The sequence below is a fragment of the Pyrus communis genome, chromosome 10 (genome assembly GCF_041283825.1).
Source record: "Pyrus communis isolate YQ-2024b chromosome 10, ASM4128382v1, whole genome shotgun sequence".
Classification (NCBI taxonomy): Eukaryota; Viridiplantae; Streptophyta; class Magnoliopsida; order Rosales; family Rosaceae; genus Pyrus; species Pyrus communis.
In genome coordinates, this window is record NC_142574.1 from 31,989,868 (window position 1) to 32,010,564 (window position 20,697).

The 20,697-nt window shown below is 36.1% G+C and overlaps 3 protein-coding genes across 4 annotated transcripts; all 3 read left to right on the forward strand.

Moving 5' to 3' along the window:
- The first annotated feature begins 99 nt into the window (after window positions 1-99).
- On the forward strand, window positions 100-2,710 carry LOC137727546 (COBRA-like protein 10). The gene is made up of 2 exons (XM_068466393.2): window positions 100-977; window positions 1,131-2,710. Exons 1-2 carry the CDS (start codon window positions 425-427, stop codon window positions 2,522-2,524), a joined length of 1,947 nt encoding a protein of 648 aa, XP_068322494.2. The 5' UTR covers window positions 100-424; the 3' UTR covers window positions 2,525-2,710.
- A 1,328-nt stretch (window positions 2,711-4,038) lies between these two features.
- LOC137728603 (uncharacterized) lies at window positions 4,039-4,614 on the forward strand. The gene has a single exon (XM_068467338.2). It carries the CDS (start codon window positions 4,039-4,041, stop codon window positions 4,612-4,614), a length of 576 nt encoding a protein of 191 aa, XP_068323439.1.
- A 6,520-nt stretch (window positions 4,615-11,134) lies between these two features.
- On the forward strand, window positions 11,135-17,401 carry LOC137730003 (homeobox-leucine zipper protein MERISTEM L1-like). 2 transcript variants are annotated; one of them, XM_088678466.1, is made up of 12 exons: window positions 11,135-12,028; window positions 12,655-12,971; window positions 13,086-13,203; window positions 14,131-14,319; window positions 14,407-14,865; window positions 14,954-15,055; window positions 15,144-15,344; window positions 15,478-15,652; window positions 15,741-16,012; window positions 16,170-16,265; window positions 16,439-16,833; window positions 16,928-17,401. In XM_088678466.1, the coding sequence occupies exons 2-11, from the start codon at window positions 12,733-12,735 to the stop codon at window positions 16,808-16,810; spliced, it is 2,223 nt and encodes a 740-aa protein (XP_088534592.1). In that variant the 5' UTR covers window positions 11,135-12,028; window positions 12,655-12,732; the 3' UTR covers window positions 16,811-16,833; window positions 16,928-17,401. The 2 variants fall into 2 exon arrangements, with proteins under 2 accessions (XP_088534592.1, XP_088534593.1); XM_088678467.1 differs by lacking the exon at window positions 11,135-12,028 and adding an exon at window positions 12,348-12,453.
- Window positions 17,402-20,697: the final 3,296 nt, after the last annotated feature.

The following is a 20,697-nucleotide window of genomic DNA, read 5'->3' on the forward strand; positions in this document are numbered from 1 at the left end:
TTCAAATGACCGTTAATCGTTACCTTGCCATATACAGCGGGAGCTCAAGGGAGGAGGTTTCATCTGACTTATTCTCCACAAATTCATCACTGTCTTCTCAATTCTCAATTTTTTTGAGTTCATCGTTCGGCACTCATTTCTCAATTCTTTCCCCCTGACTCCACAATTTGAAACAATTTAGCAAAATCCAAGTTACCAAGTTTCATCTAGCAAGTCAAGTCCTCCAAAAAGCTACCTAATTAGAAATTAACCATTTCAATCGCATTCTTCCTAACTATCACACCGATGTCGCATTAGACTTCAGAGTAATTGTGAATAAAAGTGATGTAAAAAAAAATTAAAAAAAAATCCCGATGGATTCCAGACGCTTTTGTTGTGGGGTTACCGTTTGATGTCTTATGCTTGTTACGCTGCGTAAAAAGACATGACAAGGTCTTGGTGGATTGCCGCACTCATGTTTGCCCTTGGATTTTCTTTGGCCATAGCCCAAGATTATGGCGATGATCAGCAACAGCAACCTGCTGCACCACCCCCATCACAAGAAGATTGTGACGGGATTTACCTAAGCTATAACTTCCTTTCCCGGCGAAGAATCTACCCTTTCCTCAAGAATGCTGAGAAACAAGCATGGGCCTTCAATGCGACTGCAACCATAGTCAACACGGGAACGTACGAACTCAAAGCCTGGAAGATGTACATTGGGTTTCAACACAAGGAGATTCTAGTTGGTGCAGGTGGTGCCGTTTTGATGGACGGTGATGATTTCCCGGCTGATGTTGGAAATGGGACTACCCTCTCTGGAGCAGGACAGGCAGATTTGAAAACCGCCATTGGCACTGGTGGAGATTACACCAAAATTCAAGCCAAAATTCAAATCAGTGGCACTATGTTTGGTGTCAAGCCCCCAGGGAACCCAATGCCTAAAACAATTCGACTTGTTAACGATGGATACAAGTGCCCTGCACCAACCAATCGTAGTAAGTACTACTCATTCATCCCGCTGATTCTTACCTAAATGTGTCATCTAGATTTACAGTCTAGCAACAGAACTTCTCGTCATTCATTTATATACTATTACCATTCTAATTTGTGAGTTCCTTTCTCGTCTTGATTTGGTGATGGCCATACAGAAACGACAATGTACGTTTGTTGCGTTAGGAATCCTAAATATAAGTCCATTGTTACGAAAACCAAGTTCTTGCCTCGACAAAAGGGTGATCTCACAATTGCATATGATGTCATTCAAGCCTATGAGAATAATTATCTTGCTCAGGTGACAATGGAGAACAAGAGCCCTTTGGGACGTTTGGACCATTGGAACTTAACTTGGGAATGGATGAGAGGGGAATTTATATACTCCATGAAAGGTGCTTATCCGCGTTCGATTGACTATTTGAATTGCATATATGGTGCTCCCGGACAATACTATCAACAGATGGATTTCTCCAAGGTCTTGAATTGCAAAAAAAATCCAGTTATCGGAGACCTACCTCGAGAGAAAGCAAACGATACTCAAGTTGGGAAAATACCTAATTGCTGCAGAAATGGTAGTATTTTGCCTGCTATAATGGATCAAAGCAAAACCAAGGCTGCTTTTCAAATGCAGGTGTTCAAAGTACCTCCTGATTTGAATCGAACGGCTCTGTATCCTCCTGAAAAATTCAAAGTGGAGGGGGTGCTTAATCCGGAATACAAATGTGGGCAGCCTATTAGGGTGGACCCTGCTCAGTTTCCAGACCCAAGTGGGATTCAGGCTACAATCTTAGCTATTGCAAGCTGGCAAATAATTTGCAACATCACAAGAGCCAAAACTAGGAAACCCAAGTGTTGTGTTTCATTCTCTGCTTATTACAATGAGTCTGTGATACCCTGCAGAACATGTGCTTGTGGTTGTACCGACACGAAAAAATGCAACCCGAAAGCCCCTGCCATTCTTCTCCCTCCAGAAACTCTTCTCGTCCCATTCGAAAATAGGACGAAGAAGGCCATAGCTTGGGCAAGCATAAAGCACCATCACGTGCCCAAGCCACTGCCTTGTGGGAACAATTGTCCGGTTAGTGTAAATTGGCATGTCTTATCAGATTACAAGGATGGATGGACAGCTAGAATGACACTATTCAATTGGGCTAACATGAATTTTGAAGATTGGTTTGCTGCGGTGCAACTCAAGAAAGCTTCTCCCGGTTACGAAAATGCATATTCTTTCAATGGGACCAAACTTCCGACGTTGGAGGACATCATCTTCCTCCAAGGCTTAAAGGGCTTGACTTTTTTGGTGGCGGAGACAAATGGATCGAACCCGAAAGCTCCTAGGGTGCCTGGAAAGCAACAATCTGTTATTTCTTTTAAGAAGAAGCGGACACCAGACATAGAAGTAGCTAAACGTGATGGGTTTCCTTCAAGAGTGTTTTTCAATGGGGAAGAATGTTCACTTCCTACTCAACTTCCACTATCACATGGAAGTTTGCATCATGGAAATTTGGTAGTTGTGATATTCCTTTCAATTTTGACTTTTCTTATGTGATGAATTAACTTCGGTTTTGCATTATCATGTTCTTCCTACATTTATCATGCCCTAGCTAGGATACAATTGATTTAGTTAGGGCAGAAGCCTAGAGTACTTCCTTGTATATTACAAATTTCTTTCAAATGTTGTTGTAGTAGTAGTACTAGAAGAAAAAAGGTACAGTTATGAAATACTCTTCTTCAATTCCTTTGCTATACCGGACTTGGACTGTCTACCGAACAATCTCGACCACGCCCTCACGATTTTGTTTCTGGTAACTCACACGAGAACTTCCCAGTGGGTTACCCATCTTAGGATTGATCTCACCAACTCGCTTAACTTCGGAGTTCCGATGGAATCCAAAGTCAATGAGTTCCTAAAAGGCCTCGTACTATATAGAGGTGGACATGTACATATAAGGCATAGAGGATCTTCTCCATTCTCCATCTTCAAAAATAAAACACCATATAATTAAATAATATGTGTTTTCTTGTAAGAGGGAGCATACACCAGACATATAAGTAGCTAAAAGAGATGGGTTTCTTTCAAGGATCTTTTTCAATTGGAGAATTTTCTCTTCAACTATAATCTTATAAATTTCTATTAATTTTTGTAGTAGTAGTAGTACGTAGTAATAGAAAAAAATACAGTTATACTGGGCTTGGGATATGTCTCTTGAACAATCTCAATATATATCCATATGGTACAAAATGATTCCACAATTCGAGGTTGGAATGCGATCAGGTATTTTCACGTCTCACCGTAATATCCTGCTTTTCTCGCTTATGATTAATAAATGAAAAGGTTGTTCCAAGATTCTTTTTCTAATTTATGCCTCTTACTTCCTATTTCTAATGTTCTTTTTTTCCTAGAAACCCTAAGTATTTAGATAGGAAAGGAAATAAACAAATAACAAAATATTAAAAATTGTACTTTAAATAATAAAATCCTAATTAAACATGTTAAACAACATAATTTACCCAAATCTGTAACATTAAGTCTTGTAAATCAAGCATGTCAAGTCAAAGTTGCGTTAATCCAGGCGTCACTAAAAATCCAAAACATCAACTTTCGAGATATGGAAGCAACAAACAATCTCTTAACCCTTGAATTGTCAATTTTTCAATCACTTTTTATTATTAAACGTAGGTTCCTCCTTTTAATTTTACTATATGTAAAATAACGCGATTCTTGTCTTACATCAATGGGCTTGGCTTCCAAAGCTCGATCCAACCCATTTGCTGTCATATGTTCTGGCCCAAACTGTTTTCCATGTTCTGACAAACAAACAAAAATGAAAAACGATGGCCGACAACCGTCCTCCAAACTCATTGTTACAAACTCCTCCATTGTTGTCTCCATCAATTAAAAAATACAACCAGACAAAATCACACCACATTTTTTTCTTGTTTAAATCATATCGACCTTGCCTATACAACATCGTCACAACGTGAAACAAAGTTTTTCAATCAACATATAACATACCTTTCATTGATCCAAATCAAATTAGACATTCCCTAATTTCCTTAATCATGGAAGCAGGCTCTCGAAAATGCTTGAAAATCTTTGCTGCTGTCACTGGCATTTTCTTCATTGTCACCTTAGTTGTTCTAGTCGTTCTATTCGTCACAATTTTAAAACCGAAAGATCCTTCAGTTTTCACCGAGCCGGTAAGCCTAGAGGGATTTGAGTTAGTAGGTTTCCCAGTTATAAAGTTAAATATATCGATAAGAATATTGGTCACGGTGAAAAATCCAAATTATGGAGGCTTCAAGTATGAGAATAGTACGGCTTATATCAGCTACCATGGGAATGTTGTCGCCGAAGCTCCGATCAAGGACGACACAGTTCCGGCTCGTTCGACTCACAACATGACCACTGTTTTGAGTATTTTGGCTGACAAATTGGTAACTGATTCGCATTTCTTGGGTGACATGGTCGTTGGAGTGCTGAATTTTACTTCAGAAACTACCCTGCACGGCAAGGTGAACTTGTGGAAGATCTTTAAGATGAAGGCAGCCAGTTATACCGATTGCAACATTTCTATCACTATTGGAACCCAGAGTGCCGACTCCGTTTGCAAATCTAGGGTAAAGCTGGATAAGTAATGTTCTCTTATTAGATAGTTTAGACTGTTAATTTATATTCACTAAACGAGAATATTATCGAGATTATAAATGATTAATCTGTAGTTTGAGTACTACTATTGATTCATTTATTTATTTTTCTCTTGGTCTGAAAATTATTCTGTTTGTGGACTAGCTGATGATGTGTTAATATGGAAATAAAGGAAGTTGTTGAATTGCTTTTAATTTTCTTTATTAGATGAACTCATAATATAGAAGTATTGGTGTAAATTTATTTTAGGTACTTATCCTTTCAACTCCCAATTGGTACCCCGTTTAGATTCTCACGAACTTCAAGGTCGATTCCACCTTAAGATAACAGGTTGAGCAAGATTTAGGATTTAGATTTATGTATGAAGTTTTAATGCAAAACTACTTCATTAAAATTTACATGATATTTGAAATAGGGAATTATTATTAGCACTTCAAAAATCTCATTTTATACTTCAAACTTTCTATATTAGAAAAAAAAAATACACTTGTGAGGAGTGTAAAATAAGATTTTTGAAATGCCTTGAAATATGGATTATACTTTATTCCTTGATAATTCTTACGACGCATCAAAGTTGCAATGTTCCTTGTATGAAAGCTTAAGCCTAGATGTATGATGAAGATGTTTCAAGAACAAGTAAATATCAAATATCCATGTGGGAGAAAACAATTTAGTTCCCTAACAGCTATAGAGGTAATCCCTAATTTTCCTTCCACCTTCCTCTTTCTTTCACATTTTTCTCCTAGTGCTCTTTCTCTCTCTCCCCTCTTCTTAACCCATTAAAAACAAGAGAATTTTAACAAAATGCTCCTGATATTGTTTACTTTAACGAAAAACCACATTTTTATACTAAAAAGTCAATCCTGATACTATTCACTTTACCTTTTATTTTGTCATTGTCATTAAAACTCAAAGTTTTCAAGCCATTTTCATTAGCTTTCCTTAAAAACAAATTACTATTGTAAAAATAAAAAAAAATCTCTTACAATGAGTGTTTGTCCCTTTTTTTTTTTTAATAAAAAAAGGAGGACAATTGGTGGCAAATCACAGTTATTCATCATTTTCTGACCTGAAAAGGCTATAGAGAATTTTACTTTGTCCGTGACCACAATCAAGCAGATTTACCAACGCGGAACAACAAACCCAAGTGTGTGGCCTTTGACAGTATATTTTGCTATAATATTTTCGTAGCAAATAATGCATCTCTTGAGCATAAAAAATATAATAAAATAATGCACTATAGTCTTGTAATCCCAGCCCAACTCATCAAAAGGAAAATAAAAGAATATTCGCAATTATGTGTAACGGTTCAGAGCCCACAAAATAATTTATTTTTTTCATTCACTTTCATTACCATTTATTTTCTTTTTCCTTGTTATATGAATCACTAACAATCTAATTAAAATATATCCTTGGTCAATATATAACTTTTTGTTGTCATTTTTATGACTCCAACTAGCTCAATTTTATTAATTTTTAAATGCAATAACGTATATTTATCCAAATATGAGGAGACCGAGTAAAATTTAGATTTGAGAGATACAAATTTTTCTAATTAACTTAACTAAGCACAAGTCTATCAAAAAATAGTCTTTTAAGAAGTCGCTTCCCTCTAAATTTTTCTTTCATCCTACCAAACAGTGGAATAAATTCTCCACTTTGCCATCTTTGGATCTTCCAGTTTAATTCATTCCTTTCCCCTTTTTTTAATCCACCTTACCACATAAAAGAACAATACCTTTGAGCTAATTGGAGTCATAAATCTGAACACGGACATATTCAATTATGGCTTGCGAGGAAAACTCAATTGTGTTTCAAATGAGAAAAGCAAAAATTCAAGGTTAGGGTATTTGGAGGACATGGACAAAGGGCGGTGTCCAAAACTGTGCCCTAAAACTAAATGGCACTAAATACATGAAGGAGCATATGGGTACCGAAAGACTGTAACAGCTTAACGACTCACCCTATGTATCAATTCAAATTTGCTTTCATCAATTGAAGCAACAAAGATGAAAAAGAGAAAATTTTGCATTAGTATATATATATATATATATATATATATGTGTGCGCGCGCGCGCGCGCGCCACATTATGTACAACCAATATCAATATTAATGTTGCTATATATAAATTGGAAGTTAGAGTAACAATTGATGTTGTCTTGTAAATAATTATTATCGAAAAAACTCTTTTGGGCGATTAAAGTTTGGAGCAGTGTGAAGTGGGAAACGACTACAGACTGAGAAGAGTAAGAACACAACGAAATCTGTTACAAATTTTGCAAAGAAGATCAAATGTACAAACCTGTACGCAAATCCAATGTATGATGAATTGTCCAGCAAACATTTTCAAAGGAAAAAGTATGCGAGATCCCGTATTTTTTAGTATTATTTTCACTAGGATTAACCCTAGCTGCTTAGTAAGCTTTTTTCTTATTTACCAAGTTAGAGACTTGTTATGCTATGCATATTCACACCTCATTAATCATTATTACTATTATGACTAAGCTATATGGCCACCTATTTGACCAAGTGTCCGATCAATAGCTATGCAAACCAATTAGTCTCCATGCAGTAACTTGAAATGGCCACGTAGTTGATAGGTGTCATTTTTTGTAGTGACTAAGGTTTAGCACCAAGCTGGTGGTGGCAAAGACTATGCCGCCTTGATATTCCTATAAATAGGAGCTCTCAATTCGTTTAACAACATGAGCTAGCATGCATTGCATGCTAAGCTCACGTATTGCAGAGATAGAGAACAAGATGTAGCTAGGGTTTGATGCGTGAGAATTGGTAGATGGGTTGTCTTGCCAATTTTTTAGGTTTAGAGATGAGTGGTTTATGTAATGTGTTCGAAATATTTTTATTTTTTAAACCAAAATCATGAGTTATCGTGGGATTTTACTTCATTTACAAATCTCTCACCATTTCAAGTCAAGCATATTTATTTTGAAAAGTACTTTTGGAGTTATTATTTATCTAATTAGTGAATTGTTTGAGATGTTCAGCATGAGAACTTTGGTGTTGTATTGATCTGAGGGATAAATGTCAAGGGACATTAGGGCAGAATGGCCATTAAGGGTCACGTGGTGAGTTATAATTTATTTTGGATATTATCAACACGTAAGGGGACGATGTGATATGGAATTATATGGCTAACGCTTTGATATTACTCTCATATTTACGACATTGGTTGACTGGCATATTACATATTCTGCTCACTGTGCAAAGGTGGTTGTTGCTCATCCCTCACCATTTTATTTTACAGAAGTTACTTAGCAAGACAGGTGCTAGACAAGATGGGATTGTATTAGACAAGAGATTTAAGGATTTTAATTTATTTTGTACACATGTAAAGAATTTGGAGTTATTTTGTAAAAGAGAAGCTTGTCTGTCTTTTTATTTTTACTTTTACTCGTGCGCTGGGCGTGAGATTTATTTTTCCGTCAACTCCGGATCTGTGGCGTGACAAATTAGCTTAAAACACGATAAAGAATAAAATCCTTTAATCAAATAAAACGTTAGATTTCATTTGTATATATTGCACCATCAACAATTGATATTAAAAAAGTGCGACTGAAATTAGAAAAAACTTACAGTAACTTATCCATAAGATATGACGGAGCATATAGAGATTAGTTGAATTTTGATATGGGAATGAGAAAGTGCATATAAAATACTAGAGTGGAAGCGAAAAAAATGCGATTGTAAGTGAGAATTGGGAAGTTACTGCTTGGTAGTGGGCGAAAGTTTTGATCTAGCATAAGTTTTTTTTAAGGTACTAATCGGTGATTTCGTCATGACAATAACCCTTTCGAAAGTCAGAAAGACTCACAAAATCATATGATAACATTTTGTAAGAATACTTGTTGGACTGCAGGCGCGAACACAGTGGTCTCTGGCCAAGACCAGGAACCAATTCGAATTTGGAAGAGATTCACATAGAGACTATTTCTATCCGGGAATAGATTTCTTTCTATGTTAGCTAGCAGGGGCAGGCTCTTCTATGGTAATTCCCACTAGCATTCATCCTGAATGAGAATCAAACTCTCTGTGAGATTCATAATTGCATTACTTATAACTTCCTTGAAAAACATCCGCTAACGTCCACATAAGATCTTTTTTAGATCAGGCCGAGCCCTTAAAGTAGTTAAATTTGTGATGAACCCTGTCAGTAAAATAGGTCCTATTGAAATTCCATCTTACCCACGGACTGATCTACAATCACGTATTCTTTTTTTTGAGATTTTTCATGCTATGGCACTTTCGAGCATAGACCATTTCGTTTTAGTGATTTCTTCCACCAAGATACCCTCCTAATTTTGAAAAAGCCCTCAACTAGGGAAGAAAGCTATGATTACCAATGAAGTTGGTTTCAAAAGATAAAACTTCCAACCAGCATCCCCATTTGCATCTTAGTCCTCGACGGATCTTCTAGCTTTATTTTTCGTGTCTTCAATGATTATCATTAGCAACAGTGTGTCTTGAGGAATGTTTTTTTTTTTTTTTTTGAATAAACAATATTATCTACACTAAAGGGTGGGGTAGTGGGTTAAGCCTCACAATGAGCTAGCAATAATGTGGTTCAAATTCGCCTTTGGCGAGAATCAAACCCAAAACCTTTTACTTACCAGTGAAAAAGAATATCATTAGACCGTAATACTAAGTGTCTTGAAGAATGTTAGAAAAGTTAATAAGCAACAGTTACAAAAAGGGATGTTGGCTTTATAGATATATATATATATATATATAGGCCCTTTATGCAAAGGGATCTCCATTTTTTTTTTTTTTTAAATAGGGATTAGGTGTGGGCTCACTCCACATCGAATTTCAACATCCGAACCGTCTATTTTGTAAGTCTTGATTCATAGATCAGCCTTGCAAAAATTCAATTCAATCCGAAACTATGTGCCTATTTAATTATCAAGATCAATTTTCATTGTTTTTTATATAACAAAGTATTCGTTAATTTCTTTGAACCCAATTAGATTTCTTAAATATTTCTGATTTGGCTAATATTTTGCAAGGATGATCTATGAGGTGCAACTTGAAAAATAGACGGTTCAGATCGTTAAAGTTCAATGTAGTGTAGACCCCACAACTAATCCCCATTTTTATAAAAAATGGGGATCCCTTCCCTTAAAAATTTCCTATACATATCAACAAATAAAGTAACTCAGGGTAATTTTCTATTTCTTTAATTCAGGTCAATTTTTCCATTTATTGTGGGACGTGAACATTACATCAGATGAGAAAAAAATGAAATAGATAGATAGATAGGTAAACATTTAAGAAACAAGAAATATTCACCTCAAGAAACCCGAAATATAGAGAAGAGACTAGTAACCTCAAATTAGAATTAAATAATAGTTTTGGGCAAGTAGCCCTTTACCACAATGGTGAAAATGTGTTAAGTCCTTGCATGATAATGTAAGTTCGAATTCTGTCGGTAACTAATCTAACAAAATCTATCGTTTGGCAAAAAAAAAAAAAAAATTTTCAATTTCTATAATAAACTTATGTTTGATTAGAAGTACTATAGAAAATGTATCATTGGTATACCTCTCCTCCCTTAGTGTAGAATAATATATATAGTAAATATTAAATTAATTTTTTATAATTCACTTCCGATTGTTTAAATATTGTGTACTTTATGATCTTTATCTATATAGAAAATATTAAAAAAGAATCATTAAATTGGTTTTGTGGCGTACGTCAACATTGTGTACATAGTTTTTGGATATTTGTGCGAGAATTTTAACATTTTGTATAGCCTTTAATTTAGAACAATTTTATAGTCTTAATTATATATCTGTAATGAGTAATGCTATTTATACCATGTTTTTATGCCATATTTTTATACTACCTTGGTTGGCATCTGATGTGGACTGCTACATAATTTGAAAATTTGCAAAACCCAAAGAAAGGAATGAGACAATCATTATTTAATTAACTAGTTTTTTTTTAATTATTAGTTTATTACATAATGAACTAAATTTAAAAATCTAATTAATTCAAATGATGTGGCTGTCCACATCAAATGTCATCTAAGATAGTATAAAAATATGGTACAAAAACATGATGTAAATAGCATTACTCAGTAAGATTACAAGCCGAACTTGAACCAGAGCCAAGCGTTACTCGGTTTGTTGGGGGAAAAAATTCGTTTGTTGGGTTTGACTAGTTTCTTAAACTAGTCTAGCTAAACTTATTTCTTTTACAAGCTAAATTTGAAGGAGCCAAATTTGATACGAACTTAGATTGTATATATCGATTCAATTTATTACTTATACTCTAAATTATTATTGAACGATATGATTAATTATCTTCAAATCCAATGGTTAATTAGTACCAAACCGTTGATGAAACTACAAAACAAGCTTACATGATACTGAATATATATAGAAAACCCAGAAGATATCGAGTGCTGGCTGAAGAAGTGAAAAACTGAGAGGGTTGAAATCTAGGGCAGCTAATAACCCTATAAAAAATTTAGAACATGAGGATGATGAGATGCCAAACCCTTGTCAAATACACTCTCTCTCTCTCTCTCTCTCTCTCTCTCTCTCATGCATGCTGAGCAGCATTTACACCTCTCCCTCCCGCCATAAATGCAATCGCACCCTCTCAATACGCTCTGCATTAACTCCTTCGCTGTCACATCCTCTCCACCTGGTCCTCTTTCTTCCCCCTTCCCCCTTCCCCTCAAAGTCTCTCTCTCGTTTGCTATTTCGATTCTATCTCCTCTTTTTTCTCGTCCGTTCTCTTTCTGTCTCTCCTTCAATCTTCATCACCGCATTCTTCTTCTTAAACCCACAACTCTTCCACTCCTACCCACCACGGTCTCGAAGGGAACAGACAGTTCTTTGTTCCCCCAAGGGTCAGCTTCTTTGACCTTCAAGTCCCCCTTTTTGTTTTCTACACAAATCCTTCCGTTATTTTTAGAGAGGGAGAGGGAGTACTGTGTGGTATTGGGAAAACCGAGATTTGGTTAAGTTGGGCGTTACAATCTTAGTTTAGTGTGTTTGAAAACTCATTAACTACTAGCGACAGTCAATTAGCACGCAAGAGCAAAAAAGGCTAAGGACTGTTTGAAGGGTCAGTCATTTCTTTCCCTTTTTCTTACTTGTAATAATCCAGTCAATTAGGGTTTTTTTCTCAGACACCGCCAGAGAATCTATTAAAATTTTCAACCACAACAACCCCACAAAGAGTCAAAACCCCCCACACAGAACACCACACCCAGAAACCACCTCTTACCTCTTCAGAGTCAAAGAGGAGAGAGAAAGAGATGGAGGGTGTGTAGTCTAGGGTTTATTTGGAGAGTGAGATATATTTATATGGTAGTCGGACAAAAGCTTCCGGCAAGAGATAGATGCACGAAAACTCTCGGCTAATCTTCTCAGGTGAGTTTAGCTTTCTTTTCTATATATTCCGGGGATAATATATATCCGTATTTGTAGGTGTATATGCGTGTATTTTGGTTTTGGGTTATTTAAGGGATGCATTTGAAGCAAAATCTGTTGGTTGAAACGGTAAATCTTCTGAATATTTTGAGATAAAAAAAACTGTAAATCTTCTTAGAGAGGGAATGGGGGAGACTTGTACGTATGTAGAATCGTAGATACATGTTCACAGATTTATCTTGTACATTTATTTTCTACTTCCAGAGTCTAATACAGGTCACTTGCCCTATTAAATTATATTACCATTTATTATTCTCTCAGATTTATCTTTGGTATTTCTTATTATTCTTTAATCTCTCTCCTCCCAATTTTCTTTTCTTTCCTGATTTCTCTCTATGGATTGGGTCGAAGTACTGGAAGAAAAGGTTATTTCTCTTTTTAATTATTTTCCCCCATTATTTTTAATCTATATATATTTATATATATTATCAACTACAGTAGGAGTGTCTTAATTCTAAACCTCGCTCTTAGTTTTGGTCTGAGTTCTTTAAGATGTTTATCAGTGCGGTGCCCTTGATTTATTTATAAACGAATATAAATTGACCCATATTATTTTTTCTTGGCAGATTGAAATTAAGACAAGAGAGACAGGTATTTAGCTAGAACAAGAGTCCTAAATTCTAGGGATTTGGAAGGCGAAAAAAATGTTTCAGCCAAGCATGTTCGAGAATCACATCCTAGATCATATGACGACGAGCAGTACCCACAAAACCTCGGATAGTACTGGCCGACTGCTGGACGATGACTTCGAGACCAAATCCGGCACCGAAACGACTATGGACGCTCCTTCCGGTGACGAGCAAGATCCCAACGACACCGGCCCGCGACCCAAAAGAAAACGTTACCATCGTCACACCCAGCGCCAAATTCAGGAGATGGAAGCGTAAGTCCTTATTTTTCTTGTTTGTCTTGGTTTTAGGGTTTTTCAGATCATGAACTTCATGAACTTCATTGTGAATTTAACATATATATCGATCGAATATTTTTTATTTTATAGATTCTTCAAGGACTGTCCTCACCCAGATGACAAGCAAAGGAAGGAGCTGAGTCGTGAACTAGGGTTAGAGCCTTTGCAAGTCAAATTCTGGTTCCAAAACAAGCGCACCCAAATGAAGGTAACGCATATATTCCACCACCAAACACACACGCACACAAACATACATATGAATTGTACGTATATGTAGAAAAATCAATTGGATATGTATGCACTTTATGCGTTTCCATAAATCATTTCGTTCCAAATTAATATTCCACTTATGAGAAAATTTATCCTTTATTCTCTTTGAGAGTTTTGACTTTACACTAGTCATTAAGTGTTAGGAATGTCGGTACTCCAAGATAGAGAATGCACAAAGTAAAATAGAAAATGGACACCAAGAATTTATGTGGTTCGGCAATTTATGCCTACGTCCACGAAACAAGGATCAATCTTCACTATATGAAAAAGATGAGTACAACAAGAGTAGTCTTACCAAGCTAAAGACAAGGCTTGATGGATACAAGAAAGTATAACACACACTTTCTATCACTCTAAGCTTCACTCACACAATATGTAGTGGAACACTCTCACTCTCACTCTTGGAGTGCAACTCTAGCTTTGGACTTGATCCTTTTCTACTCACTTCTTTCTTAATTGGTTACATCACTACAACATCACACCCATATTTATAGGCGAGGGCTTGGCATTCTACTAGCTTCTAGTATATTCTACAAACCTCTAGCTTAGATAATTCTAGACTAGCCACAAAATTGTAGCTTCTAGATCTTTCCATTTGCAACCAAGGAAGCTAGTACTTTCTAGCTTCTTCCACCAACTTACTAACTTGCTAGAATTGTCTAGCATGCTCCAGCCACCTCACTTGCTTACTAGAATAATCTAGAACATTCATCATGGGCTGGACAATATACCAACATTAAGAACTTTCATTATATGGGACCTCTATGCACACATTAAGCTCTCGAATAACTTGGCCCTATTTAACTCCTTTTTTATTGGTTTGATTACTTTGTGTATCAATTTTGACATTATGTATTACTCTTAGGCACAACATGAACGCCATGAGAATTCAATTTTGAAATCTGAGAACGACAAGCTTCGTGCCGAGAACAATAGGTACAAGGAAGCCCTTGCCAATGCCACATGCCCCAACTGTGGAGGACCAGCTGCGATTGGGGAGATGTCATTTGATGAGCAACATTTGAGGATTGAAAATGCTCGTTTACATGAAGAGGTGACCATTACTATAAAACATACAACACCTCTTTCTCGTTATTATAATTGATCTAACCTATTGAGTTTTGTTCAATTGGTTTCACAGATTGATAAGATATCTTCGATTGCTGCCAAATATGTTGGGAAGCCTTTGACGAGCTCATTTTCCTCTCAGATGTCATCTCATGTGCCTTCCGGCCGCTCCATTGATCTTGGGGTTGGCAGTTTTGGTACTCAGCCAGGCTTCGTAGGAGAAATGTATGGATCATCTAGTGATCTTCTCAGGTCGGTTTCAGTGCCCACTGAGGCAGATAAGCCGATGATCGTTGAGCTTGCCGTTGCAGCCATGGAAGAACTAATTAGAATGGCCGAGGCTGGAGACCCTTTATGGGTTCCTGGTGACCATAACTCAATTCACCAAGAGATTTTAAACGAAGACGAGTACTTGAGGACATTTCCGAGGGGGATTGGCCCTAAACCATTGGGCTTAAAGTCTGAGGCTTCAAGAGAAACAGCATTGGTCATCATGAATCATGTTAACCTTGTTGAGATTCTCATGGATGTGGTAATTAACACACATATTTGAACATTAAGTAAATGAACTTTGGATTTAAAAGAACTCTCTCTGAATTTAACACAATGATGTCTTTCAGAATCAATGGTCTACCGTCTTTTGTGGTATTGTCTCAAGAGCAATGACCCTTGATATCCTATCAACTGGAGTAGCTGGAAACTACAATGGAGCCTTGCAAGTGGTATGTACACAACACACAAATTAATTTGAATTTAGAATGGATTAAAGCATTTACTGAAGTTAACAAATATGATATAATTCATATGTAGATGACTGCTGAATTTCAAGTACCCTCACCACTCGTTCCAACCCGTGAGAATTACTTTGTAAGGTACTGTAAGCAGAATGTTGATGGAACTTGGGCAGTCGTTGATGTTTCTTTGGACAACCTACGCCCAAGTCCAGTTTCAAGAAGTCGAAGAAGGCCATCCGGCTGCTTAATACAAGAATTGCAAAATGGCTACTCCAAGGTCTATAAATTAAGTTTTTCACTAGCTTGCTCTTCTAAGCTCATTATAGTTCATGTTTTTTTTTTCTTTCACTAGTTAACATTGTTCTCTCAACTAATTCACACATTCGTGATTTTTATGTATGATTGTTTAGGTTATATGGGTGGAACATGTTGAAGTGGATGATAGTGCTGTTCACAACATATACAGACCACTAGTCAATTCTGGTCTTGCCTTTGGAGCTAAGCGTTGGGTGGCTACACTTGATAGACAGTGCCAACGTCTTGCGAGTTCCATGGCCAGTAACATTCCTGCTGGAGATCTTTGTGGTACACATTAATCTTAATTTACTTTTTTGGTAATTAGTTTTCCCTTAATATCAAAGTAATGGGTTTGAATTGTTGTCTTATAATATAGTGATAACTAGTACTGAAGGGAGGAAAAGTATGTTGAAGCTGGCACAAAGAATGGTGATGAGTTTCTGTACCGGTGTTGGTGCTTCTACTGCACATGCATGGACTACATTATCAGCAACGGGTTCAGATGATGTAAGGGTCATGACCCGAAAAAGTATGGACGATCCAGGCAGGCCTCCTGGGATTGTTCTAAGTGCTGCAACTTCCTTCTGGATTCCTGTTCCTCCCAAGAGAGTTTTCAATTTCCTGCGGGATGAAAACTCTCGTAGTGAGGTACATATTGCATGTTAATATATGAACATATATATCTCTGATATATTAGGGCATTGCTGAGTAAAGCATCATAGATATAAATCTGATATATTAGGGCACTGCTACGTATAGCATATGTGTAAACATGCATATTTAATTTATGGCATATAATTTTCAGTGGGATATACTTTCAAATGGTGGGCTAGTTCAAGAGATGGCACACATAGCTAATGGTCGTGATCCAGGCAACTGTGTCTCCCTACTTCGCGTAAATGTAAGTTTCGATCAAAATATATGCATGCGTTACATTGTCAAATTGTGAACAACTGACTAGCTAGGTTAGTTCTTGCATGAATGTACTCCCAAATCACAGTGAATATTTTATTCACCATAGTTTTTAAACACTAGACCAAGCTAATTAATAGGGGAACAATTCATGTTTTGTAGAGTGCAAATTCAAGCCAAAGCAATATGCTGATACTTCAGGAAAGCTGCACTGATTCAACCGGGTCATATGTGATTTATGCACCAGTTGATATCGTGGCCATGAATGTCGTGTTAAGTGGTGGAGACCCAGATTATGTAGCACTTCTGCCCTCAGGTTTTGCCATCCTTCCAGATGGACCTGCTGGGTCCGCAGGAGGAGGAGCCCTTGATGTTGGCTCTGGTGGGTCTCTACTCACCGTAGCATTTCAGATCTTGGTTGATTCAATTCCTACTGCCAAACTATCTCTGGGATCTGTGGCTACTGTTAACAATCTAATTAAGTGCACGGTTGAGCGTATTAGAGCCGCGGTTACATGTGAACAAAATCCATGACAACTAAAAAGCCTAAATACATGGTGAGCTCACTTAATTACTAATTAGTATTTTGGTTTTTTAATTATTTCACTAGACTTATTATTATTTTCTTCTTCTGTCTTTTTTCTTTGGCAGTTGGAAAGAGGTAGAGGAAGAAAGCAAGAATGGTGGGTTTACTTCGAAATTGAGGGTTACAAAGGGGAAAAAAGTCAAGAGCGCACCTTATAATATCCTTATCTTGTGGTGTTTTGGTGATATTTAGGAAACCCTAAAGCAAATCACCACCCCTCAAGGGTAGTGGGTTCGGGTATTGACTTCCCCTAAACAAAGAGGAAACTATGCTCAAGACCTTGTTAATTGTTAGCTATCTATGAAAAGTTTGGAATAACTCTGTTCACCTTTAATTACTGTTTGGGTCTAGGGATTAGGGATAGGGTTATTAGGGCTAGGGTTCACCGCAGGGTGGTTTATGCCTGTCTAAGCTTCTTTTCCCTACTCTTGTTTATGTTTAAGAGAGGCGATTAGTTGGAGTACTTTTGAGATCACATTAACAATGCTTCCAGTTTCAACTGTTTGTAGCTTTTAAAGTAATTTTTGTTTATTTGGTAATTAGTTATCATATTTTTAGGAAAGAGGAGTAGGTCTTGTTACATGCACTCCAATACTTGAAGCCTGACGAGTTAAAAATTATAGATTTGATTCTTTGCAAATTAATCTCAATATGATCAATCAATGCTGTAACTTTGAGTTTATCGAAATATATGGTGAAGTTTTTCAGTTAACATATGTTTTATCTTAAATCACTTATTCACAAAATTCTCTTTGTCAATCAAAAGAGAGGTTAAAAGAACAAATTAACCTTGTTAACAAAATTAAAGAAAAATAACCAAAATAAAAGTTATGTTCAAAATAGGAAATTACACACAAAATAATTTTACTGTTTTTAAGATATGAACAACCTATTTAATAAAAAAATTATTTGAAAGTCGTGGCAATCTTTCTTTGTAAATTTTATTTTCAAAATTTTATAAACACATACATACAATATTGCTAGTTTAGGTTTGATTATCGTCAAAGATGAAGTTGAACCACATTATTATGACAAGTTCATTGTAGCCTACTCCCTCAACCCATGAATGTAGATACTATCGTTTGTTCAAAATATTTTTTTTTGCATAAATCAGGATTCTCTCCGCCTCCCCTTCCCTCCCCCTCACCTTCTATCCCTTTTTCTCACACTTTTCTCTTTATCTTTCTCTATAATAAAAAAATTAATACAAAATATTGACGTAACTTAATCGCAATCGTTCAAATAGGAAAAAACTGAAGAAGAATGATTTGGAGGTGAGAATTCTACTCCTATTTTACATTGCGAATGTATAAGGTGAAAAAATATGTTTTTTTTTTCTGAAAAATTAAACTCATTAGAACTTGGAATAGGGTGAGTGTTGGATTATTGAAAATAAATTAGTGGTACAACATTCTTGACTGCATGTTGGATTATTACAAAAAAAAAAAAAAAAACAGAAAAAGGGTTCTTGGTTGTATGTAAAAATAAATAAATAAATCAATTGTCAATTTGACCCTAAGTCAACGTCCAGCTTCTGGAATTTTAAAAAAAATGCCAAGGTCCATCATTGTTCCTCCAAATTTAGTTTGACGTAGCAGTATTATTCTAACATGCAGCCTTTTGATGCCAAAACTTTGAGGATATAATGGTTAGTATTGAGAATCTCTACTCCATCCGTCCCAAGATATTATACACACTGGAGCACCTCGACTTTTATGGGAAAGCAGAAGACCAAATTTATGGTTTTATCCACGGTTGTTGAGATTTCATTCAATTTGTAGCAGAAAATTGCAAGGGCCTCCATGAAATATAGAGGTGGTGTTAATTGCTATCTTGCGGTTGTGGTACTAGTTCTAGAAGAATCGCCTTTTATTTTATATTCCAATGCCCCATTCTTCCCTTCGAGGGAATTAAAGTCATCCCCAGACTTGCAATTACCCACTGATGAATTAATAAGAAACTTTGCCGCAAGCTTCATATTCAATTTATATATGTGACTCATATATATACATGTGCATGTGTGTATATATGGTACATGGACCTAACAGAGATATGACGCAAAACAGAACACAATACATTCTAAGATTCATACAACCCCACTTACTGGGATAAGGCTTGGTTGTTGTTGTCGTTATTGTTGTTGTTATATGCATGAATACAAGGAATTACTTTAAAATTCAAAGTTTTTAGGACTTCCACGTTCCAAATGTGTTTGAAGTTCTTCTAACCACAAATGTCTTTGAAGAAAATGATGCAATCTTAGATTATATATGATGACCAAGCAAGTTAAATATCTCCAAATAAACTATTCTAATCAGTATCGCAACAAGGGGCGGAACTAAGAAATTTCGTAAAGGTGGGCTATAACTATAGTGGCCTATGTTTTCCAGGGATGGGTGGACTGATTTTCACTAGCCAAAGTGAATTTCATTAAAATTAACACTAAATTCTTACAATTCTAAATTTTTGCACTCGACTGCAGCCTACCCTAGTTTAAATGTGGCTCTGCCGTTGTTCGCAAAAACACCTCTAACTCTAGCTAAGTGTGCACTGTTTCAAGTGTGATTTCTATGTTATGCATGACAATGCGTATATCAATTGAAACATATTACTAAGGTGCTCTTTTAATTTATGAATTAATTCTTCGATTGAAACATATTTTCTTGGATTTCTTGTTTTTTTGGTGTCATCATGTTTTCGAGTAGTTAGGGACTACATATACCAATTGATGCAAGCACCATAATACCACCGTAGACTGGCAACTGCACAGATGACAAAGATGTAGCATTGACTCTGTGCACCCATTAAATATTTCAGACTCAAAATTTCAAAAAGAAAAGTAGTATCAAATTTTCATATATGGTAGATATAAGCTATGCTTGTTGCACAATTTTATATAAGATTTAACGTTTGTGTGATGTTCGTACTTTGCACAGTCATATATATAGTAATAAAGATCTCTGCTCCCTTCCAGTGTTAATTAAAAAAGATGGTTGTGAAGTACAGTATCTATTTATTCATGCAATAATATCTTTTGCTCCCAGAAATTTATAGCGTGTCGAAGAAAGAATATACATCGCTTTAAAGAAGGCCAATGAAAAACAAACCATACTTGTACCTTATATTTTGAGCAGTGACAGAGAATTATAACTGCATGAAAATTGCAGACACTAAATTGTGTTAGCTTTAATTTCTTCTTCTTCTTCTTATCCTTCTCTTTTATGTTGCCTTCGTTCTTGTTATATATTCTAATTAGGGAAGGAACAGAAGTAGATGGTGGTTAGAGAGAGAGAGAGAGAGAGAGAGAGAGAGAGAGAGAGAGATGTGTACGTACAGTTGTGGGTTTATTGGGAGGAGTGGTACTGGTTAGATTTTGCTCTGGTGCTTTTACTGCTGTGACTCTGAAAGAATTACAGTGAGTGGTGGTTCTAGTTAATTACTTCTTTAATCATTTATGTGGATATATATTTGTGTGTGTGCGTGTTTTACAGTGTATAGATGTATGTACATGACTATTACAACTAGAAACAGTAGAAACTATTGGTTGAGAAGGAGTTCTTGAACCAGTAAATTAAGCAACGTCTTATCTCGGGTTCTATTCAAAGATTGAATTTTTTTCCTTTACCTTTTTCCATCTAATCAACATTGATCTGCGAGAGGGTGTATCTCAAAAATGATAATTTAGGACATAAGATTATGATGTGAGGAGCTTAGGCTCTCTGTATATGTCCATTTGGTAGTTAAATTCGGCAGTATAAAGTATTGGCGTTGGCTGAGATGCACACTAAATGATATTTTATGCATCACATATCATACGCGAACACCATGCTGTAAT